Source organism: Gopherus flavomarginatus, chromosome 6 (genome assembly GCF_025201925.1).
Source record: "Gopherus flavomarginatus isolate rGopFla2 chromosome 6, rGopFla2.mat.asm, whole genome shotgun sequence".
Classification (NCBI taxonomy): Eukaryota; Metazoa; Chordata; order Testudines; family Testudinidae; genus Gopherus; species Gopherus flavomarginatus.
This window is the reverse complement of record NC_066622.1, coordinates 140387140-140413429: the sequence shown is the minus strand read 5'-3', so window position 1 is coordinate 140413429 and position 26290 is coordinate 140387140. Positions and strand designations below refer to the sequence as shown.

Here is a 26290-nt window from a genome sequence, read left to right as displayed (position 1 = left end):
GGAAGGTGATTTTGTTTAGATTTTTGACTAAGAGTCCCTGGAATAGGGCCTCACTTGTGCTAATTTATTATTAACTCCAGCTGAGGAAAAACAATTCAAAACTAGATTACAAGACAATTTGGTCAGTTACTTACATGCCAATTCACCAAGGTCTCCTTCCCTTATCTATAACAGTTAGTCCTTTGTAACGTATTTCTCACAGAATGATATTCGCCCAATGTCTATCTAACACTCCTAACTACCTAAAATAAACTCCTCCATTTCTTACAGATCCTCTAGACTGAGTGTTGGTGGAGCCATATTGGCCCCAGGATATTAGAGAGATCAGACGGGTGAGGTAATATCTTTGACTGGACCAACTTCGGTTGATGAGAGAGACAAGCTTTCCAGCTTGCAGAGTCTTGTCTCTCTCACCAACAGAAATTGGCCCAGTCAGAGATACTACCTCCCCTACCTTGTCTCGGTAGAGACAGGGCCCAGTACAAAAAGCTTGCACACTCGGTCTCATTTTATGTCAATATACACCGAGAACTTAAGGACAGTATGAAACCATTAACGGTAGGAGACAGTCTATAGTGTAGTGTTTATAATCCTAGTTAGCAACAGGAACTTGTTCAGTTTTAAAGCTACTTTACAGCAGTCTTGATAGAGTTGCAAACTTTCTAATTGCACAGAACTGTGCACCCAGCCCTGCCCCTTCCCTGAGGTGCTGCCCCCCGCTCAGTACATTCCCCCCCCTTGGTGGCTTGCTCTCCCCCACCCTCACTCACTTTCACTTGGCTGGGGCAGGGGGCTGGGGTGCGGGAGGGGGTGAGGGCTATAACTGGGGGTGCAGGCTCTGGAGTGGGGCTGGGGATGAGGGGTCTGGGGTGCAGGAAGGGGCTCCAGGCTGGGGGGTGAGGCCAAGGGATTCAGAGTGTGGGAGGGGGTTGTGGGTTGAGGCAGGGGGTTGGGTGTGGGGGGGGCTCTGGGTTGGGGCTGGGGATGAGGGGTTTGGGGTGCAGGAGGGGGCTTCAGGCTGGAGGGGATGCCTGAGGGATTTGGAGTGCAGGAGAGGGCTGTGGGTTGAGGCAGGGGTTTGGAGTGCAGGAGGGGTGAGGGCTCTGGGGTGGGGGTGGGACTGGGGATGAGGGGTTCAGGGTGTGGGAGGAGGCTCTGGGCTGGGGCAGCAGGTTGGGGTGGAGGGGTGGTGAGGGCTTCAAGCTGGGGGTGCAGGCTCTGCAGTGGGGCTGGGGATGAGGGGTTTGGGGTGCAGGAAGAGGCTCAGGGCTAGGGCAGGGGGTTGGGGCTCAGGCTTACCTCGGGTGGCTCCCAGTCAGCAGGGCTAAGGCAGGCGCCTGTCTGTCCTGGCTGCCACCACAGTTCATGCGCCATGGAAGCAACGAGCAGGTCTGGGTCCTAGGCGGGGGGGGGGGGGGGGGGGGGCAGGAGGCTCCATGTGCCGCTCTCGCCTGCAGGCACCGCCCCCCCCAGCTCCCAATGGCCGGTTCCCCCAGCCAATGGGAGTGTGGAACTGATGCCCGGGGCGGGGGCAGCGCATGGAGCCCCATGCCACCCCTCCCGCCTAGAAGCCGGACCTACTGGCCGCTTTCGGAGTGCAGAATGGTGCCAGCCAGGACAAGTAGGGACTAACCTGCCTTAGCACTGCGGCACCGCTAACTGGACTTCTAACGGCCCAGTCGGTGGTGCTGACCAGAACTGCCAGGGTATCTTTTTGACCTGGTGTTCCGGTTGAAAACCGGACACCTGGTTACCCTAAGTCTTGACTGGAACCTGTCACAAAACAAGAATGCACACTGTAACTCTGTGGCAATCTCTAAAAAACATACCAAAGCATGTCCACTTCCTCACTAATTAGGCATTCCGTTTCAGGAAGTGGTCAGCAGACTGATTTAGGCCAAGAGACAGATTGTGTGTTACTTAGCACCAGCTCTTTGCTCAGCAATCAGCTTTCATCTCAGTTATTGTTCAGAGCAGAAGTTGACACTTCAAACACAGACATAACGATAGTCTTTTCCCAGTGAGCTGATGGACATCCTGAACTGCTGGAAAATAGAAGGAGACCAGTTACAGGCGCCTGCCTGAGACTGGTACCTGATGTCACCAGGAGGACTCCCAGGTAGCCAGCCCAGGACCTCAGACTACTGTCTTCCAGGCTTCTTCAGCTTTCAGGGAGTGATATGCTGAAGCAGACAGGCTATTTTATCCTATATCTGCTGGGTGGCCCAAGCTGGTTCCTTTTCTTGGAGGTGCTGTCGTGGACCTATCAGATGGTGATCCATACTTCTTCCAAAGCTTCCAAATGTCCAGCCAGAAGGAGAGTAGTCCTCTCATCATCCAGTCAGGAAAGAGACATCAGCTTTTGAATTCTTGCAACTGGGACCAGAAATTTCTAGTCTCTTTTGTGCAACACATCTTGTCACACAAGCTTGTATAAGAAAAGTTAGGCCATAGCTGTTTGTAGAACCATCTTGGGAATACCTTGGGCTGGCTTGCTCCAGACACTAACTTATCTCTGCAAGTTGCTTTCCACAGGCTCTTTTCTGGTGCATCCCTTGGCCAGTTTTGCAGTTATACTTGCTCAAGTTGCAGTTTCTCCATCAACACTGCTAGCTGCTGAAATGTCCAGTTTAAAGTTCCTCATTCTGTATCTGGCACATATAACACTGATGTTTGATAAATTAATAGGATTTTTAATTCTTTCACTCATAGACAGGTAAAAGGGGAAGTCAAATTTCTTTAGCTTCACTGTCTTGCAAAAGGCTGTAGCAACACGGAATTTCTTCAGACTTATAGAAGAAATCTAGCCACTAGATCTTGAGTTTTTGTTCTCTCAGCCCTCTGTTCTGTCTTTTAAAAAAGGCCTTGATACCTGGGCAATTCCTAAATAGCAATAACTCATAGTTTTGGGCTTTAGTTGCTACAATAGCTAGTAAAGTAGTTCAGTGATGTGATCTTGAATTTACAAGGAGCCAGAGACTATAGTTCTGCGAGGTGTGAAATGTCCTATTCAGCTCTGTAGGTGTTGCCTCTGAAACACAATGACGACTACATTTTTTAAATTAACTATTTCACTGCTGACCATTTTTGCTGAAGAATCTATTCAGGAAGTCAGGAGGGGTCCCAGAAAGATTTTTTTAAGATGTGGGAGACGACAGCATGTTTGAAGGAAAGAAAGGAGGCAGATATGAGAGAGAGAGAGAGAGAGTCAGGGGGACAGGTTTGGGGATTATAGCTGGGGTAAAGCAGACTTCCAGAGGTAGCTGACAAATGAAGGAGTTTGGGTTCATTTGAGAATTGAGTGTATTTATGAACTTGGAATCTGCAGGTTTTGATCACAGGGAGTTTGAGGCAAGGCAAGTTCCTGGTGTATTTTGACTGAGGCACTTCAGAAGCCGATGCAGGTTCTACATACTCCCACTTCTGTCTGTCACAGGAGGATAATGTGACTGCCCCCTGTGCGCCCCCATGATGGATTAGAGGCACTGATTTTTCAGCAGCTGGCATCTTCCTCTACCTCAGGCAATACACTGTGGAACACCATGAACCTTAGTAAATGTTTGCAGACTCAGTGGGCCAAATCCAGACTTGATTTACTCAGGGTCGGCTCTAGGTTTTTTTGCCGCCCCAAGCAAAATAAAATTTGGCTGCCCCCCACCCGCACCTCCCACACCAGCCCTGTGCTCCCCCCCCCGCATCCCCCTGCTGCCCCAACCCTGGGCTCTCCCCCCTCACCTGCACCCCCTGCTGACCCAGCTCTGGGCCTCCCCCTTCCCGCACCCCCCTGCCGCCCCAGCCCTGGGCTCTGCCCCCTCCACCCGCACCCCCTGCCGCCCCAGCCCTGGGACCTTCCTCCCCCTCCCCCACCTGCACTCTCCTTCTGCCCCAGCCCTGGGTCACTGGTGACTTGCTCCCAGGGAAAGTCATTCAGCACAAATTTTGAATGTGCACAGAACACAGACAGGATTGGTTCCCTTATGGTTACAGAACTGCAGTAAAGTGGAACAATTTTCAGCTTGTGTGATTGGAGGATATCTGGATGCATATTATAAGACTGTCCTCCACAATTGAGGAAAAGTTGAGGTGCCTTTATTATTCTTTTGTTCCGCTCTTTGTTTCTATGGGGAATTTGCCAATGCAATATCACTGTCTTCCTTTTAAACAACTTAAAAAAAAAAAAAAAAAAGGAAGAAGGCATGGCTGTAGAAAATAGCAATTCCAGTCCTAAAAACCACTGGGAAGCATTTCTTGCTCAATTTTATCTACTTTTTCTACAGCAGGTTACAGTGGATCAGTATATTTGATTTGGGAGAAATGAAGTAACAGCTGCCCAAACTGAACTTGAGCACTCCTGAATTTTGAGGTGTTCAAATCTGGAAGGCAGGTGCTAGATTCCCTTTCTGAATACTAGCTAAATCTGGAAAGGAAAAGACAATTTCTGCTTCCATGGCTCAGAAGTGGAAATCCTCCTAAGTGCCTGGTACTGTATCTAAAGCTGCCCAGGTCCAGTAGAGCCTCCCCTCCCTTACTTTTCATTTTAAATTCTAGTGGGATCCACATAACCTCCCTCGCTAGGCTTCAGACAGAGAGGGGCACTGTCCATTTAGTCCACTCAATTCCTTCTTTGGGGGCTGCAAGGTGAGATCACACCAGTAACCCTAAGCCGGTCTGGGGATGTCTTCTGAAGGGGATATCTGGGCCAAAGCTGTCTACTCCTTGGGCACATCTGTTCCCCATTCACAGTGCCATCCTGCTCTAGCAGTGAGCTCAATCTGCAGCATGAGGTTTCAGCTACCACACTGCCTCCCCACCTTCCTGTTGGTAGTGGCCAAGGGAATGCTGGGAAATGTAGTTCTTTCCCTGCTCCAGGGCTGGCTCTGTAGGCAGGGAGCTAACGAAGGAACTACAGCTCCCAGGGCCTGCTGTTGGTTCTCAGCTCCCAGGCTTGATCCCTGCTAGCTGCTGCCCCTGCAAATGGGCTGCCCCAAGCAGCTGCTTGGTTTGTTGGTGCCTAGGTCCGTCCCTGGATGTACTCTCCATTGACTTACAGTGTTCACCCATAGACACCTGGTCAGAATTAGGCTCCATATGTCTCTGTCCATTTGGTCAGCCTTAGCTGTGCCAGTGGATAGGCTGCAGGAACTACATGGACTCTGAGCTGTTGCAATGACTCCTTGCTGAGGAATTTCGTAGACTGACTCCTGTGTTCTCACCAATGAGTGTGGCAGCAGAGCAGGTAAATCCCTACTCATTGCTTTAGAGATGTAATGGAAGATAACCCTTAGCAACGTGGAACATTCCTAGGCTGCTAGGCTTCATATCTGCTTGGCTGCCTTTCTGGGCAGGTCACAGTCAATGAGTTCTCAGCCTTTAGATATTTCTCACCTAATCAGATAGGGTTTAGGAACTCCAAGAATACATAACATCCTGCAGGCCACAGTAACTGCACAGGCAGCCGCAAGTACTTCCCACCCTATAGAAGGAAGCCACTTGATAAGCTCCCAACCCTTCTGTTGCTGCCCAATCGACAACAAGGGGTCCACTGGGCCATCAGTAAGCAGCTCCTCTTGTGTATGCTAGTGAGGAGCTCCATGAACTCCCAGTCGCTAGGCGGGGTTCACAGGAACACCTTCCTCATTCCCTAGCATTACCCCAAGACTCTTGGGCACCAGATTGTTTGATTTCCAGGGGTTTCCTGTCTTAACAATTAGGTGTGCTGTTTTTCTTAATAAAACATGACTAATTATTGCTAGCTGTGACTCCCTTGATAGCTAGGGCCCACTTGATGTGAGCATGCAGAGAAAGGGGTAGCATCTCTTCTGCCATACCAATGCAGATATGTTCATTCAGAGCTGTGCTGGTAATTGTTAGTGTGACAATTTTCCAGTGGAGGGCATCTGAACTGAAACACAGGTCTTTGGCCCAATCCTTGGACTTAGCTGAGCAGTACCTGGCCCAGAACATGAGGGCGCTTATATGGCTGTGCACCTCTCTTACATCCCCTCAATCCTAGGACTGCCTAGGGCTTGTTTCAGCAACCCCAAAAGTTAGAATAGCCTCGCTTTAAGCAGGGCATCAGCCTAATTTGAGCCCGCTGGTGACAGCCAGCAAGGACTGCTTAAGTGCCTTAGCTCTTCGGGCTATTCCATCTCTTCCAGCCTACACCCTCCTTCACCATTTTGGAGGTTTCAAGAGAGTGTGGGAAAGAGCTAGGCCATGTCTACGCTACAAACTTACGTCAGTTTGACTATGCTGTTCAGGGGTGTGAAATCCAAACTCCTGAATGACACAGTTATACCGACCTAACTCCAGGTGTCGACAGCACTATGGCAACAGGAGGGCTTCTCCCTTTGCCATAGCTACCGCCTCTCATGGAAGTGAATTAACTACGCCAATGGGAGAAACTCCCCCGTCAGTGTAGAGTATCTTCACTGAAGCGCTATGCCGCTGTAGTGTTTAAATGTAGACCTGCACCTAGTTACACCTGCTCTTCACCCTCCAAGGTTTCCCGCACACTAGAGACTCATCATTTGGCTGGTTACGCCAGTTTTACAGACTCTGTTCATCACCACAGGAGTGCACGGGGCCCATAGCATGAGCCAGGATGTGTCCCCTTGTGCCTTGGCAACTGGCATTCAGGTCTAAGAGCAAAAATCAGCTCTTAAATGTGGACTCATGCAGGAAAGCATTACATGTTAATTAGAGTTTTGTGTGTGTTGTATCCTGCACAAAGATCCTGTAATTCGTGGTGAGTGGAGAGAGGTTCACACTATACCTCCCCACAATACCCGATTGGGTTATTGGATGGTTGAGCTGAATTGCAGAAGCAGAGATTGATTCCAGGTACCTGCCACCCACTCAGGTGAAGTCTCTTTCAGTATTGGCAGAGCTCCCCTTTTAAATAGTAGCTGAGTATGGGACTTAGAACAGCCTGTCAGGTCATTGTCTGGGAAATGCTGGCACCTGTAAACAGGTGAGTTCCTCCTCCCTCTGCACCTTCATGGTTAGCACCTACTACAAGCTCAAGGCCTGAGACCACTCTTAAAAGCAAGTCCTGGTGCAGACTAAGCCAGGTTGGCCCATAGCAGGACATTTCTTTACCGGGGTGTAATCCTGACTTTTTTAAGTTCAGAAGACTAGGAGTGGATGAGTCACTACAAAAAGCACTTTTCCCTGTCTTGATATTCACCCCTTCTTGTCAATGGTTGGAAATGGGTGACGGCCACCTTGATTGCATTGGCCTCATTAGCACTGACCCCCCACGTGGTAAGGCAACTCCCATCTTTTCATGTGCTGTGGGGTGTGTGTGTGTACACACAGAGTGGTTTGCACATTGGCCTCCTAAACCCAAGATTGTGAGTTCAGTCCTTGAGGGGGCCATTTAGAGATCTGGGGCAAAAATCTGTCAGGGACAGTACTTGGTCCTGCTGTGAAGGCAGGAGGCTGGACTCGATGACGTTTCAGGGTCCCTTCCAGTTCTATGAGATAGATATATCTCCATATATACTGCTTGCTGTATTTTTCACTCCATGCATCTGATGAAGTGGGTTTTAGCCCGCAAAAGCTTATGCCTAAATAAATGTGATAGTCTCTAAGGTGCCACAAGGACTCTTTGTTTTTGTGAGGACAATAGCACTCAAAAGTGCAGGAACATTGTTCCCGAGCCACTAGCGTACTGTTTCTGTGTCACATACAAGGTGCCTTTGTTTACAGCTGGTTTTCTGGTTTGCTTGAGACATGACCTGTTTGTCTTTCCCTCAATATTTAGTGGGAAAGTAGCTGTGAGCTGGGCAGGGGGCCTTGCAACCGGAGCAAGATCCCCTGCTGATCAGGGATTTCAGGTATTCATGATATTTGACTATTTGACGGGGCTCTCTTATCTTCCCTGAGTTCTTGGCCTATAAACTGAGGGGAACAGTCCTGCTTTCCCTGGCCAGTTCCCATGTCAGTGACTTCTCTGTTCTGGCTCATTTCTCTGAATGCAGTGAGGTCCTCGTGGCAGAATCACTCATCAGCCCGGCCAGCATCATTCTCGCTGATAACTAACTTGGAACCAGAAAAGCCATTGGATCCTGTTTTGTTCTGGGACTTGACCCAACGGCTGAACTGGGCCAGCAGGAGACCCTGCAAAAACAGAGACCAAAATTAGAAGCAAAGGCAGGGATGCCTGAACATCTGGGCTGGGCTCCAGTCTCTGGGGTGGGGTGCTTGATGCCTGTCCAGCTGGGCTGGATTCCAACATTGGGTTCGGGAGGGGGCAATGATGTACTAGCTGTGACCACATATGACGCTGTTTCACTTATGCTGGAAGTGCAGGGTGAAAGAGCAGATCTCCGGCACTGTGGGGTTACTGAGTTGACATGGGTCATGAGTTTACACCAACCTGTATCATTAGGGTTCCCAAATCGACTGTATGCTCTGGGGAAAGCCCGAGTGTCTGAGTCACGTGGGCAGCAGTGGGTGCAGCACTGCCTCATACCAGTACAGGGCTGAGTGGTGTTTGCAGGGCACTGTACAGTATTCAAGAATTTAAGTGAATAAGGTGCCCCAGGGCAGCTCAGACTGGGTCAGCAGAGCACTTGCTGCTCACGTGAGCATCCTGGCTTCTCCTGTACAGCTGTTTCTAGCTGTGGCAAAGAGGTGTTTCCCTACAATGGAGAAATAGCTACTGAGGGGAAGCCCAGCAGCCTTTACCTCCACAGGGGCTGCTCCACCCACAAGAGGAGGGTTGCTAGGAACCTATAGCCACCTCTGGGAGAGCGTCACAAGCCACAAGCAGGACCAACTTGACTGGGATCTGGTGGCAGAGCCAGGATGCTCCTCAGTCAGGTACTCCAAGGAGAAGAAAGGGCTGGGAGGGGAGAAGGGGCTGATGGGGGTAGGAGGAGACAGGGCCAGGTAGAGCTGCAGAAAGGAGCTCACTTTGATTTAATGTTGTTCTATATCCACCTACAAAGGAGACAAGATGGGATGGAATGGGATATTAGAAGGTGACTGGATACAGCCATAGAAATGGGACAGAGGGCAGTGGGGGAAGATGACTGGAACCCAGATAGAGTTGAGGGAGGGAATGACTGGATCCAGTGTGGGAGATGGGGTGGAGGGGGAAGGTGACTGGAGATGGGATGGGGTGGAGGGGAGGGTGACTGGAGCCGGTGGAGGTCTGAGGGGGGAAGATGACAATGGAAGGTGAATGGAGCTTTGATGGGGCCAGGGCAAGAGGTGACGATGAGGGTTGGGAAGGGAAGGTGACCTGGATCCAGGATGGGGCGAGGGGGGGAAGGTGACGATGGGTGATGGGAGGAAGGTGACTGGAGGTGGGATGGGGGATGGGCGGTGGGGGGAGGGTGAGAGGAGATGGGATGGGCGGTAGGGGGGAAGGTGAGAGGAGATGGGATGGGAGGTCGGGGGGGGAAGGTGATGATGGGGAGGAAGATGAGTGGAGCTGGGATGTGGTGTGGGGCAGAGGGAAGGTGATTGGGCTGGGGGGAAGGTGACTGGAGCTGGGATGGTGGATGGGGCAGAGGGAAGGTGACGATGGGGGGGGAGGTGACTGGAGCCGGAAAGGGGTGAGGGGGGAAGGTGACGATGGGTGATGGGAGGAAGGTGAGAGGAGCTGGGATGGGGGTTGGGGAGGAAGGTGAGTGGAGCTGGGATGGGGCTGGGGGGGGGGGATAGTGACGATGTGGGGTGGAGCAGGGGGAAGTTGACTGGAGCCGAGATGGGGCGGGGATGTGGGGAAGGTGACTATGGGGGCAGGAAGTGACTGGAGCTGGCATGGGCTGGGGTGAGTGGTGATTTCAGAAGAGGCTTCACTTGGGAGTGTTGAGACCCCCCACTCCATACAGAGGCAGGAAGGCTGCATATACAGCTCACAATGAGCCCAAGTAGTGGTTGCCATGGGAGCCGCAGCTTTCTGTATTGTATGTCTTTGTGCGTACTGTTAAATTACATGCAAGTTTGTGTTAATGTATGTTGTGAAGAACAGGTTTGAAGGGGCTACCTGAGCCTGTTGCTGCTACCCCTGCATTTTGTTAGAATCCACATTTGGCTGATGTGGCCTTGCAGTCACGTTCTCGACTGTACATGCCAGATCCTGCCATGGCTCTCCCTGGGCAGACCAGTCAGACATCCTATGCTGTGGCAGAGAGAAGGAACAGTGCTGACTGTCCCATCACCTGCAATAGCTGTGGCTGCTGCTCTGAGTTCTTGGCATGGTTCCTAACATCCACTCTGCTTTGCCGGTCACAGGTACCAAACCAAGGACATCCTGGCCTAGAAAGGCCCTGCTCATCCTGGGGTTCCTCTTTGCTTTGGCTGCTATTGCCTTAGTCGCGATGGCAGTGAGTCAGAACAAGCCACTCCCAAAGAATATTAAGGTACTGTGAAGGGGCCATTACAAGAGAAACAGCATAACTGGGTGGGGCATAGGTAGTTCCAAGACACCCCTGAATTTTCATATGTTTCACCCACCATCTTTTGGGCCTTGCTAATTCCGTCTGTTATCTTCCTGAACCTCAAGCATTTTCTCTTCCCAATTTCCCTGTAAAAACAAGCCCATTTCTGGTGGTCTTCATAGGTTAATCTGCACTAACCCATCGGTTAGTTCCATTTGTGACACTATAGCTTCCAAATTCAAACTCCCTTTCACAGGTGCCAGCTTCCTCTGGGCCTCCAAGGATGCTCAACTTCCCACCCCACCTCTTCCCACGCAGTTCGTCCCCCCTTTTCCCCAGCACCTCCTGCACACCGCAGAACAGCTGATCGGAGCAGTCAGGAGGCACTGGGATGGAGGGGAAGGAGTTGATTGATGGGACCACAGACGGACAGGAGGCTCCAGTGGGGAGCTTGCTGCTGGTGGGTGCTGAGCACTGACTAATTTTTTTTCATTGGTGCTCCAGTGATCTGCTCCATTCCTGGGGGCACCCAATACCAGCAGTGTCTCTACTGATGCTCAGTGCATGCAGCTCAGAGCCAGCTGTCATAGAGAAAGCCTGGAGCACTGGGCCTGGGGCAAGATCTGAGGCCTGAACCAGAGTCTGTGAACCAAAGTCAGGGCATGGATTAAAGCAGATGCTCACAAGTTCACTGCCCAGTACATGACCTTGGCAAAGTTGTTGCTAGTGTACAATGCACTAGATATTGACATAAGTATATTCCAGCTAGTGCAGATCCATCCCCATCTAGCACAAGATAAGATGGTTTGACAGAATAATGAATGGGGAGGTTTTGTCCAAGATGTCAGGAACAAGGGGAGGTAACAAAAAAATATCATGAAACACATAAGGTGGTATATTCCTGTTTGTCATAGCCTGTAAGTGTCAGGGTACTTTGCCTTAACTCTTTGTTCGGCCAAGGGGACAGCAGAAATTCCTGCTGCTGACTGAACTGTTCCTTGCCATAAGGCACTCATGTTGGTGTACTGGTAACCACCGAGGCAGGGTGCTCGAACTGTGTCTTGGCAATAAACCTGGCCAAGTGCCTGTGTCACTGAACCGTGCCTGTGGTCTTTCTTTATGAGTAAGTTGAAAGTCTGTTGAATGAGTGGGCTGTACTCGAGGTCTGCTAACCAGGTGTCTGTGCGGAGCTGGACAGCACGCTGAAAAACACACACACACGTTGACAGACAACCCTGGCACTAGGCATAAGCAGACTAAACAATTGCTTAGGGCTCTGAGCAGCTCAAGGGGGGTCCCCTATTCGCTTTTATTATAAGAACTTGCTTGTTTCAGTATTGTGGGGGTGGATATTCCTGCTCAGAGCCCCCAATGGGCTAGCATCACCTCTGCTGTAGCTACACTTACTAGTGCTCCCTGTAAGTGAAGAGTGCTCTTGTCCCACTGTCTGGCCCCACTTACTACTATTCACAGTGTCCCGTGCATTGGTCCAGAGATAACTGGTTTGTTTTATCCACAGTACGGGATTGTGCTGGATGCTGGTTCGTCTCACACTAACTTGTACGTGTATGAGTGGCCAGCGGAGAAGGAGAATGACACTGGGGTGGTGCACCAGGTGGAAGTGTGTAAAGTAGAAGGTAAGCCACGAGGGAGGAGGAAGGGGGGAACAGGAGGGCAATGAGGTGATGAACAGAGAGTGCAGGAGGAGGGGGGGACGGTGAAAATAATGTAATGCTTGTCAACTGGTACAGCTTCCAACCTGCCCTAAATCACTCCTCACCTGTGTAGAGGCCAACTTGCCTCTCCTGTCTGATTTTGTTAATGCAGAAATCAACAGTAAAATGACACAAAACTAAGCTTTTACCGTCTCCTCAGTGTGGGCTACGCCTAGATTCTGCCCTCAGGACTGCTCCATCCCCATTCTAGATCCTGTCTACCAGAGATCCACTTCCATTTCCCTCATAGCCTGGTGGGGTAAAATGCCGTCTGCTGCAGTGAGTGAGCAGAATTCAACTAACTTTTGCAGCAGAGTCAGCACCAGCTAACGGAGAGGTGCAAACACCACCATCCCGTTAGACACCTACTAGCCAGAGCTTTCTATAACCTTGCAAAACAGATAAAATATCCTCAATCAAATTGCAGTGCCATAGAAAAAAATCTCTGCTGCAGAAGTGACCTCTGGGGATTCCAGAAGAAATCCCAGCAGGCTACTGAGAAGTCACCCAGTTTTACTGACTGGAACTCCTGTGTCAAGTACATCCAGGACTGGTCAATACACAGTGCATCTCTGATCACATCTACCTTATTCTCCATACAGTTGAACAGTCTGATATGCTCTATAAGAGAAGCACCACATTATCTGCATATAAACATAACTCCAGTTCATCATGGCAGCTGGTGTGTCTGTAGTCTGTATTCCTTGATTAGTTCTTAAACATAAGTGGCCAAATGAGCTATTAAATAACCATATAGACCCAGACACCCAGATCATATTCAGATTGGCAATACTTTCTTAAAGTCATCATGTTAATGGGCCTTTGTGTGGAAGGAAGCTCTTGGCAGGGCTGGCCCTAGACCAAATGTGCTCCAGGCGAGGAGCATCTTTGCTGCGCACCCCCCAACCTGCCGATTTGTTAAACTTTTGAATACCTTATTTTTTACTGTTACACAATAAAACAAGGTTCACAATGTCACAGCTGGGTTTGCACTTCACTTCAGTTCATTCTTATATCTCACTGACTGGTGATGCCCTGCCCCTTAGCTATCCGTGCGGGCATGGCTGACATCATTCTAGGAGGTTCGAAGAAAATGTAGTTCTCAGAAAGTCTGGAAGGTTCCACAAGATTATACAAAGATCCAGAACATTCTAGGAGGTTAGTGAAAAATGAATCCACAGACAGAATACCTGAAACATTTTACTTCAAACACTCTATTTTCCCTTTTGTTGCTAACAACAAAAACAGCACTCCGAGCCTGGCATCCCTCACACCTGACATCCCAAGTGCTCGCCTGGGTCACCTGCCCCTAAATCAAGCTGGTTCTTGGTGCCAGCTGGCATAAGGCACCGGGGGTGCATAGGGTTTTACAGGAATCCCCTGGGTGAGATGCATATTAAGGTAACCAAAGAATGACATGTAAGATCTCTGTCAAGAGCCAGAGCCCCCTGGTCATCATAATCTCTTTGAAATGTATATTCGGATAATATTTAAAGAGTTTTGTATCTATACTGGAAATTATGTTCTCATACCCTTGGAGTTAAGGCAGGTAACCATGAGATGACAGGCCTTAAACAGATTCCTTTGAAGCAGGAGATAGCAGACATTTGTCTCCTGTCTGGTCATTGTGTCTCACAACATATGAGTATGGAGTCAGATGCTGATTAGAAGATTGCAAAGTTGACAAGAAAGGGCAGTCACAGGAAAAACAATCAGCAGAGGGTGACCTGTTTATGAAAAAGAACAAAGGATGGTTCTGATATAAGTAAAGACAGCAAGAGACACCCTGCAGCCTTCTCCTAGGCAATAAGCTGACAGGTTGCTTGTCTCATAAAAAGGGATCAGAGCCTGCCTGGCTGGAAAACGCTGGTGAGCAATACTTCATTAGACATGAGAGCACCAGTAGTAGGTGAGATCAGTTGAAGCAGCCAAGCTAGGAGTGCATTCAGGAGTAAGTATCAGAGTATGTGGAGTGGTGGGCCCTTTATTCTTGTATTTTCTGTTCTGATAGTGCAAAGAACCTGAGCCTGAACAGGGAAAGTCCAGGCATTTCCCTGATGGGAGCAGAGGATGTTACGTCCGTTTATTTTTGTTGTTTTTTTTTAAATTGCTATTTGAAGTTTATTGGTTTTAAGAGATTGTAAATGTCATTAATGGGGTATATAAATACCAACATGGTAGCTGGTGAAAGATGATGTCTGTGCTGGATCAGGCAGAAGGTGAGGTGTCGGTACAGTAACTCCTCATTAACATTGTAGTTATGTTCCTGAAAAATGCGACTTTAAGCGAAACGATGTTAAGCGAATCCAATTTCCCCATAAGAATTAATGTAAATAGGGGGGTTAGGTTCCAGGGAATTTTTTTTTTGTCAGACAAAAGGCATTATATACATTTTAAACCTGCGCCGTCAGTTATACTGGAGCCATCTCTTAGGGTACACCTGGCTGCCATTTCAGCCTTCCACCCGGGGGCAACTGGTAGGTCAGTCTTTGGCAATCCCATAGTGGGCTGGTTTCTCCAAGGCGTGGACAGACGTTATCCTCAGGTACGATGGCCCATTCCCCAGTGGGACCTCAACCTGGTCCTGTCCATGCTCATGGGGCCTGCTTTCAATCCCATGGCGACCTGCCCTCTGTCCTACCTTTCCTGGAAGCTGGCCTTTCTGGTGGCCATAACCTTGGCCAGAAGGGTATCTAAGCTCAGAGTGCTGACTTCCAAGCCCTCCTTTACAGTCTTTTATAAAGACAAGGTGCAGCTACACCCTAACCCTGCGATTCTGCCAAAGGTAGTCTCCCAGTTTCATGTGAACCAAGATGTATTTTTACCTGTGTTCTTCCCTAAGCCTATGCAAGTAACAAAGAACGCATGTTCCATTCCCTGGATGTCAGGAGTGCCCTAGCATTCTACACTGAGCACACAAAGCCATTTCATAAGTCATCGCAGGTCTTTATTGCAATCGCAGAAAGGATGAGAGTGCTCCTGATCTCATCTCAGCACGTTTCATCGTGGATCACGTCCTGTATCAGGACTTGCTACGACCTGGCAAAACTTCCAACCCCTCCGCTTACGGCGCACTCCATGAGAACACGAGTGTCGTCCGCAGTGTTCCTGGCACAGGTCCCTATCCAGGAAATATACAAGGCAGCAGTGTGATCTTCCATCCACACCTTCACATCGCACTACACCATTACCCAGCAGGCGAGAGGCGATGCAGCCTTTGGTAGGGCAGTCCTGCTCTCAGCAACCAGGTGAAATCCGACCCCTTCCCCAGGGAAACTGCTTGGAAGTCACCTATTGGAACGCACATGAGCAAGCACTCAAAGAAGAAAAAACTGTTCTCTACCTCTAGTAACTGTTGTTCTTTGAGATGTGTTGCTCATATCTATTCCAAATCCCACCCACATGCCCTCCATCGGAGTGTTCCGGCAAGAAGGAACTGAGCAGGTGGCAGGTCGGCAGGGACCTATATACACCACCATGAAGGCGCCACTCCAGGGGTCTCAACAGCCGACCTGACGGGTACCGTTAGGGGAAAAACCTTCCAATGATCATGAACGCAGCGCACGCACATGAGCAACGCATCTCGAAGAACAACAGTTACGAGAGGTAAGTAACCGTTTTTTCTCAGAGCAGAAAGACTCCAAGATGCATGGCCTGAAGGACTCCCAGGCGACCATAAAGGCTCTGAGTGTGCACACCCCTGCTACCCAGCGTAAACACTTCAAACTCCAGCCTCAACAGCAGCGCTCCTACCCTCCTCTACCCAGACAAGACTTCTGTAGACAGAGGGGTAGGAATGGCAGGCGCAGACCATCACACCCCACATCAGGTCAGGGCCAGGGCCCGACCAAACCTTCCTCGGGCTCTAAGCAGGTCTTTTGAAGGAACTCCCGAGGATGACACACCCGCCATGGCACTGGATCCTTCCCCTTGTTTTATGAATCATCTATCCCACTTCTACCGTGCTGGGTCCCAAACAACATCAGACCACTGGGTCCTTCGCACAGTAGAGGTGGGATATTCGCTCCAATTCTGCTCCTCCTCTCCTTCCCACCCCCCTTCCCCATCCCTCTTCACAAGCAACTCCTTATCCTGGAGGTGCAATTGCTCCTCACCATACGGGCAGTGGAAGAGGTTCCTTGGGAGCTAAGGGACAGGGGATTCTAGTCCTATAATTGCCTAATCTCCAAGGCAAAGGTGGGTCTCAGACCTATTTTAGATGTGAGAGCACTCAACCAGTTCATGGTGAAGTTGAAGTTCCACATGGTCTCCCTGAGCACGATAATCCCTTCCCTGGATCCGGGAGGCTGGTATGGCACCCTTGACATGAAAGACACATACTTTCAAATAGCCATTCGGCCTGCGCACAGACGGTGCCTATGGTTTGTGGTCAACCACAAACATTATCCTTTCATGGTCCTCCCATTCTGTCTATCAACGTCTCCTTGACTGTTCACCAAGTGTATGACAGTCGTAGCAGCCTTCCTCCGCAGGAGGCAGGTGCAGGTATATCCCTGCCTCGACGACTGGTTAATACGGGGGCGTGCCAGGGAGCAGGTAGTATCTCAAGTCCAATTAATCAGATTCACTTTCAGGAGACTGGGACTCTTCTTCAACATGAACAAGTCAACCTTATCACCGACCCAAAGAATAGAATTCACCAGGGCAGTGCTGGACTTGGTACAGGCAAGGGCACTGCTGCCAGAGACCCGGTTCCAAGCCATAGAATCATAGAATATCAGGGTTGGAAAGGCCCTCAGGAGGTCATCTAGTCCAACCCCCTGCTCAAAGCGGACCAATTCCCAACTAAATCATCCCAGCCAGGGCTTTGTCAAGCCTGACCTTAAAAACCTCTAAGGAAGGAGATTCCACCACCTCCCTAGAGAACCCATTCCAGTGCTTCACCACTTTCCTAGTGAAAAAGGTTTTCTTAATATCCAACCTAAACCTCCCCCACTACAACTTGAAACCATTACTCCTTGTTCTGTCATCAGGTACCACTGAGAACAGTCTAGATCCATCCTCTTTGGAACCCCCTTTCAGGTAATTGAAAGCAGCTATCAAATCCCCCCTCATTCTTCTCTTCTGCAGACTAAACAATCCCAGTTCCCTCAGCCGCTCCTCATAAGTCATGTGCTCCAGCCCCCTAATCACCTCTGCCATGTTTTACATCGACAAAGAGGACGGAGTCCATTCCTCCCCCCATGTCAGGAAGCCCTTCAGCTATGGGAATTGTGCATAGCCCACTCCATTCACATCTCCTGGGAGCGCAGAATGAACTAGCGGATCACCTCAGCAGGTCGTTCCGGACGGATAGACCACTCATTGCGGATGTCATACATTCCATCTTCCAAAGGTGGGGTTTTCCCCAGGTAGATCTGTTTGCCACACGGAGCAACAGAAAGTGCCCAACATTCTGCTCCTTCCAGAAACACAGCCTGGGCTTGATCTCGGACGTATTCATGCTACCCTGGGGGCACTGCCTCGCGTATGCCTTTCCACCGGTCCCACTCATATACAAGGTACTGCTCACGATCCGCAGAGACAAGGCAGAAATAATTCTGTTGGCCCCAGCATGGCCACGCCAACATTGGTACACCGCGCTTCTGGAGCTGTCCATTGACACTCTGATCCTGCTACTGCTTTACCCAGATCTCATCACCCAGGACCACAATCACCTTCACCACCCAGACCTCCAGTCCCTCCATCTCACAGCATGGAAGTTTCATGGTTAAACCCAATGGAGCTCCTGTGCTTGGAATCAATAAGGCAGGTTCTGCTTGGCAGCAGGAAACCATCCACCAGAGCCACTTATCTAGCTAAGTGAAAGAGGTTCACATGTTGATGTGCCCAGCATCACGCACTTCCACTCCAGGCGCCCATACCACTCATTCTGGATTACCTCCTGCACCTGAAACAACAGGGCCTAGCAGGGTCATCCATCAGGTTACACCTCACTGCTATATCTGCCTTCCACCCAGGACAGTTGGGGCATTCCGTGTTCGCTAACCCTATGGTAGGCTGTTTCCTCAAGGGCCTGGAAAGTTTATATCCACAGACTCGAAGATCTGTGCCTGCATGGGACCTCAATCTGGTCCTCTTCAGACTAATGGGGTCCCCCATTTCAAGCCATTGGTGACTTACTTCCTTCTGTATTTGTGGTGGAAGGTGGCATTCCTGGTTGCCATCGCATCAGCTAGGAGGGTGTCCAAGGTAAAAGTGCTAACCTCTGACCCATCGTACATGGTCTTCCACAAGGACAAGGTGCAACTCAGGCCTCACCCAGCCTTCCTTCCCAAGGTGGTGTCCCAATTTCATACTAGCCAAGACATTTTTCTACCAGTCTTCTATCCCAAGCCTCATACCAGTGCATAGGAGCAGAGGCTTCACTCACTAGATGTCCAGCGTGCACTAGCATTCTACATCTAGCACACTAAACCTTTCAGGAGATCAAACCAGTTGTTCGTTGTGGTGGCAGACCAGATGAAAGGGCTCCCAGTCTCTTCCCAATGCATTTCTTCCTGGATCAGGGACTGCATCCACACATGCTATGAGCTGGCTAAGGTCCCAGCCCCAGCTGTTACGGCACACTCCAGAAGGGCACAAGCTTCGTCAACAGCTTTCCTGGCCCAGATCCCCATTCAGGAAATCTGCAGAGCAGCAACCTGATCATCGGTGCATACGTGTACCACTCACTATGCTATCACCCAGCATTCCAGAGATGATGCAGCATTTGGCAGAGCAGTGCTCCAATCGGCAATTCCTTAACTCTGACCCCACGTCCGGGGGAGAGCTTGGGAGTCACCTGATTGAAATCAATGTGAACAGGCACTCGAAGAAGAAAAACTGTTGTTCTTTGAGATGTGTTGTTAGCTGGCAAGAAGGAACTGAAAGGGGATCAGGTCGGCAGGGTCATATATTGAGTGCCATGAAGGTGTCACTCCCGGGGGCTCCACAGCCGACCCGACGGGAGCTGCTAAGGGAAAACCATTCTGACAACCATGCACACAATGCATGCACACCTGATTGGAATGGATGTGAACAACATATCTCGAAGAACAACAGTTATGAGAAAGTAACTGTTTTTTTCCAGGTTTCAGAGTGGTAACCGTGTTAGTATGTATCTGCAAAAACAATGAGGAGTCCTTGTGGCACCTTAGAAACTAACACATGTATTTGGGCATAAGCTTTCGCGGGCAAGAACCCACTTCATCAGATGCTTGGAGTGGAAAATACAGTAGCAAGTATATACACATAACACATGAAAAGATGGGAGTTGCCATACCACGTGGAGGCTCAGTCTAACGAGACAATTCAATTAACAGTAGAATACCAAGGGAGGAAAAATCACTTTTGTAGTGGTAATGAGGGTGGCCCATTTCAAAGAGTTAACAAGAAGGTGGGCTGTAGGTGATGGAATGCCACTAGCCATCACCTACAGCCCCCAACTAAAACCTCTCCAGCGCATCATCAAGGATCTACAACCTATCCTGAAGGACGATCCCTCACTCTCACAGACCTTGGGGGACAGGCCAGTCCTCACTTACAGACAGCCCCCAAACCTGAAGCAAATACTCCCCAGCAACTACACACCACACAACAAAAACAGTAACCCAGGAACCAAACCCTGCAACAAACCCCGGTGCCATCTCTGTCCGCATATCTATTCACGGGACACCATCATAGAGCCTAATCACATCAGTCACACCATCAGGGGCTCGTTCACCTGCACATCTACCAGTGTGATATATGCCATCATGTGCCAGCAATGCCCAATAACCGGACAGTCTCTGCGCAAAAGAATAAATGGACACAAATCTGACATCAGGAATTATAACATTCAAAAACCAGCACGAGAACACTTCAACCTCTCTGGTCACTCAATAACAGACTTAAAAGTGGCAATTCTTCAACAAAAAAACTTCAAAAACAGACTCCAGTGCGAAACTGCAAAACTGGAATTAAATTGCAACCTAGACACCATTAAATTAGGCCTGAATAAAGACTAGGAGTGGATGGATCATTACAAAAACTAATATTACCATACCAATTTCCCCCTATTGTTACTCACGCCTTCTTGTCAACTGTTTGAAATGGGCCACCCTCATTACCACTACAAAAGTGATTTTTCCTCCCTTGGTATTCTACTGTTAATTGAATTGTCTCGTTAGACTGAGCCCCCACTTGGTAAGGCAACTCCCATCTTTTCATGTACTATGTATATATTCACCTGGTATTGTATTTTCCACTCCACGCATCTGATGAAGTGGGTTCTAGCCCACAAAAGCTTATGTCCAAATACACGTGTTAGTCTCTAAGGTGCCACAAGGACTCCTCGTTGTTTTTGTTATTTTCCATGTGCCCAGGTGTGTTGCTCACAGTTCCCAGCTTCTTTCCAACCAACACTCTACCCAAAAGTGTGTGCTCCTGCTCTCTCTCACTCAGCTTTTTCTCAGGGTCACACTATAAGTGCTTCTTTGGCTGTCTCTGGGACTTCTTTGGGGCCTTCTCTGTGGTGTTTCTCCTGCCTCTTTCTCACACACCCCACTCCCTCCAAAAATACCCAGCCCTCTGTGTTTTCATTCAGTCCCCAGTCAAACCCCTTAGCTCACATAGCTCAGATTCCTAACCAGCCTTTGCAGGCGGCCTGTGTTTTGGGTGGTGGCTCCTGCTGTTTCAGGTGTGTCTATTCCATAAAGGAGCTCAGGTGCTTTTTACATTTGTTCTGCGTGATGGGCAGCTGTTTCAGCCACCAGCTTCCATGAAGTTTCACCCACCCACAGCATAAGGATGTGAACACTTACTTCGTAGAGGAGGAATTCTTAGCAGTCTATCAGACAAGCTTTAAGACTGGGTTTAATAGGAGGGCTGTTATTGATGTCTCTGCAGTAGAGGTTAGGAGTAATATGCAGGGTTCACCGTGGGCTGTAGGAGTCAGTTAAGAGAGCATGAAATGGAATGTCTTATTCTTCCCCTTCTTCCCAGGTCTGGGGATCTCGGGTTACTCCCAGGACACAGAGAAAGCTGGCCTCTCCCTCCAGCACTGCATGAAAAGAGCTCAGGAAGTGGTTCCAGAACACCAGCACAGAGAGACCCCTGTCTACCTTGGGGCTACAGCTGGAATGCGGCTGCTCAGGTACTGCAGACATGTAACCTTCATCTTCTCTCAGGCCTGGTCTACACTACACAGTTAGGTGTAATGTCAGTGTGTACACACTACAGCTTTGCTCCTGACAATGTAAGTGCCCTACTACACCAACAATGAGTCCACCTCCATGGGTACATATGGCTTACCTCGGTGTAGTTAGGGTGACAGTGTCTGTGTAGACACTCCGACTGTTGGCTGTCTTGTCAATTTCACAGAAGGTGACTTACATGTTTAGTAAAAGCAGCAAAGAGTCCTGTGGCACCTTATAGACTAACAGACGTATTGGAGCATGAGCTTTCGTGGGTGAATTCCCACTTCGTCGGATGCATCATGCTCCAATACGTCTGTTAGTCTGTAAGGTGCCACAGGACTCTTTGCTGCTTTTACAGATCCAGACTAACACGGGCTACCCCCTGATACGTTTTTAGCCTAGACATACCCTCAGGGATGGGAAATACCAAGGGCTGACTTCATAACTGGTGCCCCTCAATAGATTGACATGGAACTGTGCTGGCCCCACACTACACAGCTTGTGTCCTGTTCAGTCCCTATTCTTCCCATCCATGGGAATGGCTCAGCCACGTGTGAGCCCATCCTGTGTGTAGAACAGAACCTTCTGACCAGGAATCATTGGGAATGAGTGTTCCTGTGTCTGAGACACCAAGGGATATCCAGGGTTCCTCCATCAGCCTTTGCTATCTCTGCCTCACACAATCTGCCCCTCTCTTCTCCTCACCTCAGATTCCCCCTGCTTTCCCCACCAAGTCTTCTCCCTGTCTTCCTGCTTCCTCCCTTCACCACTCTGCTCTGACCCCTTTCCCTGCCCTGACTTTCTTTCCCCATACAGTGCCCATGCACTATACTGGCCCCATTACAGGGACGCTCAGATGGTGGTAGCATCATCCCAAATTGGCCCATATGAGTGGATGCCTGGACATCTCTTGTATCCTAGTGAAACAGAGGCATATCCCCATCCCTACTCCTGGCACCTTGACTGGCCAGGTTACTCCCACATGAGTATTCCCTACAGAGACTCCAAGAAGATAGAGTGTGGCATGCTGTTTCTTTTGTAGCAGTGATACAATGGCTTGTGAGGGGAATCCCGGGGTGTGATGTCTAAGACTGCAGTTCTTTCATGGAGGTTGCAGAAGTCACAGATTCTGTGACTTTTTCCACAACATCTGTGACTTCCACTGCGGCTGGTGCGGCTGACCCCAGGGCCACCTGAGCACCCCAGGGCCATTTGAGCACCCCAGGGTCAGCTGCTTGGGTGCCCCACGGCCAGCCTCACCAGACGCTGCTGGAGCAACCCAGGACCAGCTGCTCCGGCAGAACCTGGGGCCAGCTGCACCAGCCACTGCTCAGGAGGCTCTGGGCAGCTGGCTCTGGGTACCGCGCAAGCAGCGGCTGGCTCTGGGGACCGTGCAAGCAGTGGTCCCAGGAACTGCACCAGGGCCAGCCATACCAGCCACTGCTCTGGAGGCTCTGGGCAGCTGGCTCGGCTGGCTCTGGGGACCTTCCAAGCAGTGGTCCTGGGGTGCCTGGGGACTGCCCGAGCAGCAGTGGTCCCGGGTCAGCTGGAGCAGTAGCTTGGGGTGCCTGAGAGTCGTCCAGAGAGCAGTCCCCAGGAGCAATGACCAGGGGACAGTCAATCCCTGACACTGGAGCAGCCCACCCCCCCTCATCAGAACCCCCCAGAGCTGTGGGGCCCAGAAGTAGAGATTTAGTCATGGTTATTTTTGGTAAAAGTCATGGACAGGTCACAGGCTGTGAATTTTTATTTATTGCCCATGACCTATCCAGAAATACCTGTGACTAAAATACACGTGCCTAAATGTTAGCCTTAGTGATGTCCTCTAATGGGTGTGCTCAGTGGTGTGTGCCTGTGGGGAGTCCTACCCTGCTTCAGGAAGTGACTACTGTTATCGGTGGCAACTGAGTGAGCATCAGAAACACCAGCAGACAAACTGGGATGGTGAGACAGTAAGGAATGATGTCACTGAGGACATCTCGTGTGTTAGATTCAGCTTGCACTTCTGTCTTACCAAAAGTATCTCAAGTGTGTCCTGGGGGGTAGAGTAAAACCAACAGGCTGCTGAGAGCTTCTAGACTGGAGTCACTCAGTCCTTTCCTCTATACATCCAGCTTGCAGAACAGAAGTATAGCTGACAGGGTCCTCTCTGCGGTGGAGAAGACGCTGCGCTCATCTCCCTTCAACTTCCAGGGTGCCAGAGTCATCAGTGGTCAGGAAGAAGGAGCCTATGGCTGGATCACCATTAATTACCTGTTGGGCAACTTCAAGCAGGTAACGTATCCAATCGCCGGGGCAGGTGTGGTACTCCTGAAATGTGGGCGGGTGGGACCTCCTAAACCGTACTTGGCAAGAGGGCTCCTGCCAGCACCGGCTTCTCTTACAACCCCTTTCACCAGGGTCAGAAAGTGACCCCACACAATTCTTCAGCAATCCAGCTTCCAAGGGCTCGTTAGGAACTAAATGCATCAGCTCTCACATGCGAGGTGTGTCATCATGGGCTCCACACAATTGGTACAAGCACAATTTGTCAGTGCATTGTAACAGAAAGCTTATAGAATTCTTCCTGCAGTTTCAGCTAGACAAGGTATCCTCCTTCATGTCCTGTCCTAAATCATTGCAGTGTTCTTTTAAACAGTTACTGTGTTCCGCCCCAGAGTAGGAGCATTTCAGTGACTGGCAGAATGATTCCTCTGTATTGTTGGTAAAGTGTTGGGGGTTCTGTGGCATACACGGCACTAGTGAGAGGTGTGTCATATTTTTTTACTATCTCTCATAGGGATCGTTCAGCTGCAGATTGTGTATTCTGACCCTCCCACGGACACCTGCTGTACATCATCTCCTCTCTCTTTTGAACCCTCATTTTGCCCCTCTACCCTGTTCTCCTCACAGCCTGTGCCCTGCTCCAGGTCCCCATGCCTCCCTTCTGCCCTGTGCTACCTTCTCTCTCCTTCTCTCTCTCTCTGTCTCTTTCTTTCTCTCTTCCCAACCTTTCCCCTTACTCCTGTTTCTCTCACCCCCAGGCCAGTAGCCTTGTCTCATTGTCCCTGTTTTCTTTTAAGCCTGGCTGGCTGAACTTTCTGCCTCACCTGAGATCTAGCAGGGAGACATCAGGGGCCCTGGACCTTGGCGGAGCCTCCACCCAAATCACCTTTGTACCGGACCAAGAGCCAATTGAATCTCAAGAGAACTCACTGCACTTTCGTCTCTATGGCAAGAACTACAATGTGTATACGCACAGCTTCCTGTGCTATGGGAAGGACCAGGCTCTGCGCCTGAAGCTGGCCAGTGACCTACAGGCAAGTGTGAGAGCGCCAGAGCTGGTACCTGTGGGGCTGAGAGTTTCTGGACCCTCCTCACCTTTTGCATTTGCTTTTTGCACACACCACTGTGGTGCAGCCCGGTGTGGCTGGAACCTGATCCTCACAACAGTGGATTTCAGTGGGGAAGTCTCATTATCCCTGACTTACAGCCAGGAACAAAGGCCAGAGGTTTCAAACGTGGCCAGCAATTTGGGGTGCCTCTGTTCTTGGGTACCCAGCTTGGAGCTTCAGGGGTCTGGTGCTGAGCACCCACAGCTCTGATTGAAGGTAGCAGGAGCTGTGGGTGCTCAGCACCTCTGGAAATCAGGCCCAAAGTATCTCAAACTCCCACTCATTTTGAGTGCCTAACTTTGGAAATGTGGCTGCAGATGACTTGCCTGCAGCCACACAGGAAGCCTGTGGCTGAGCACGACACAGAAAGCAAGACTCCTGGGCAAGAGGATGAGTTTGTGGTTGGTATGAGAATCCTGGTGTGTTATATCTGTCCCCAGTTCCAGGGCAGCTTTCTTAGGTCAATACATCCTGTTGCTGTTTTCATGGTCCCGTTCTCTGGAACTGAGTGCCAATGGCCTGGGTTGTTTTACCTGCAGAGCACACAGAATGGCAGCCTCCTGGATCCCTGCTTTCACCCAGGATATTTGAGGATTATGAATATAAGTGACCTCTACACGAACCCCTGTATAGCTAATGGTGAGCAGCAGCTTCCATTCACACAGCTTCACCTCCAGGGGAATGGGGATTACCAAAGGTGCCGAATGACTATCCAGAAGATCTTCAACACTAGCCATTGCCCTTACTCCAGCTGCTCCTTCAATGGGATTTTCCTGCCTCCGTTACAAGGGGAGTTTGGGGTGAGTCTGGATGCCCAGCGGCATGCTCTAACCCAGAGCAGACACAAAGGGTCTGCTTAGGGTATGTTCCCAGGGGGCTGGAGGGAAGACTGAGAGGCACTTGGGAGGATGGGGGCTGTTTATAGTGTGGACTGAGCCTGTAAATGCCACCAGAGAACTCATCTGACCTAGTTATGACAAATCTGGTTTGAGTTGTGTCCACACAGCAGACTTTTGTACCTCACAGCCATATGCCACACAAGTTTATGTCCCCCACCTCCCACACTGCCAGTGTTTGTGTCAGTGCATTCTGGAGAGAGAAAGTGCCTGGCGGTCAGATACCCAGAGTGGCACTGGTAGCTTGTGGGGCAGTGAACTCTGAGATGATCTACAGAGCAAAATAATGCCACAAGACCTGGTGACAGGAGGCCAGCCTGGACCTCTGCCAGGGCCAATGCGCTCTTAGCTGCCATGATCACTAACCAATCTGACCTGTGTTGTGCTTCTGCCATGTCCCTTCTAACCTCCCCTAGTTCTTTCTCTTTCCCACCCTCAGCTCTTCATCCCATTCTTAGGCTCCTTAACTCCGTAGTCCAGTTTCCGCTCCTCAGATGTCTCATCCGCATCCCACTCTTCTTGCCCTCCAGGGTCCCAGTCTCCCCTCCACCATTAGTCCCTGTCCCTTTGCCCAGCTAATCCCAGTCCCCGTGCCCCAGCTTCTTTTCCACCACCCCATGCAGTCTCCCAGTCTCAGGTGTCTTGCCCAACCAGTCCTGCACAGTTGTCACTACCAGTTCCCTTGCCTAGGCAGTTGCATTGTCCACTCCCCTGCTCTCTGTCCTAGTC

General features: G+C 50.1%; 2 protein-coding genes across 2 annotated transcripts in view; one reads left to right on the top strand and one right to left on the bottom strand.

Moving 5' to 3' along the window:
* Nucleotides 1-26290, bottom strand: part of ABCC2 (ATP binding cassette subfamily C member 2) — a 529482-nt gene that overhangs the window by 319460 nt on the left and 183732 nt on the right. The gene's annotated exons all lie outside the window — the stretch shown is intronic.
* ENTPD1 (ectonucleoside triphosphate diphosphohydrolase 1) overlaps nt 1-26290 on the top strand; it is a 76651-nt gene that overhangs the window by 43500 nt on the left and 6861 nt on the right. Inside the window, exons 2-7 of the mRNA XM_050958834.1 lie at nt 10252-10379; nt 11917-12034; nt 21098-21248; nt 23406-23565; nt 24354-24590; nt 25205-25465. Of these exons, the coding sequence (XP_050814791.1) occupies nt 10252-10379; nt 11917-12034; nt 21098-21248; nt 23406-23565; nt 24354-24590; nt 25205-25465 (1055 nt within the window). The remainder of the gene's footprint in view (nt 1-10251; nt 10380-11916; nt 12035-21097; nt 21249-23405; nt 23566-24353; nt 24591-25204; nt 25466-26290) is intronic.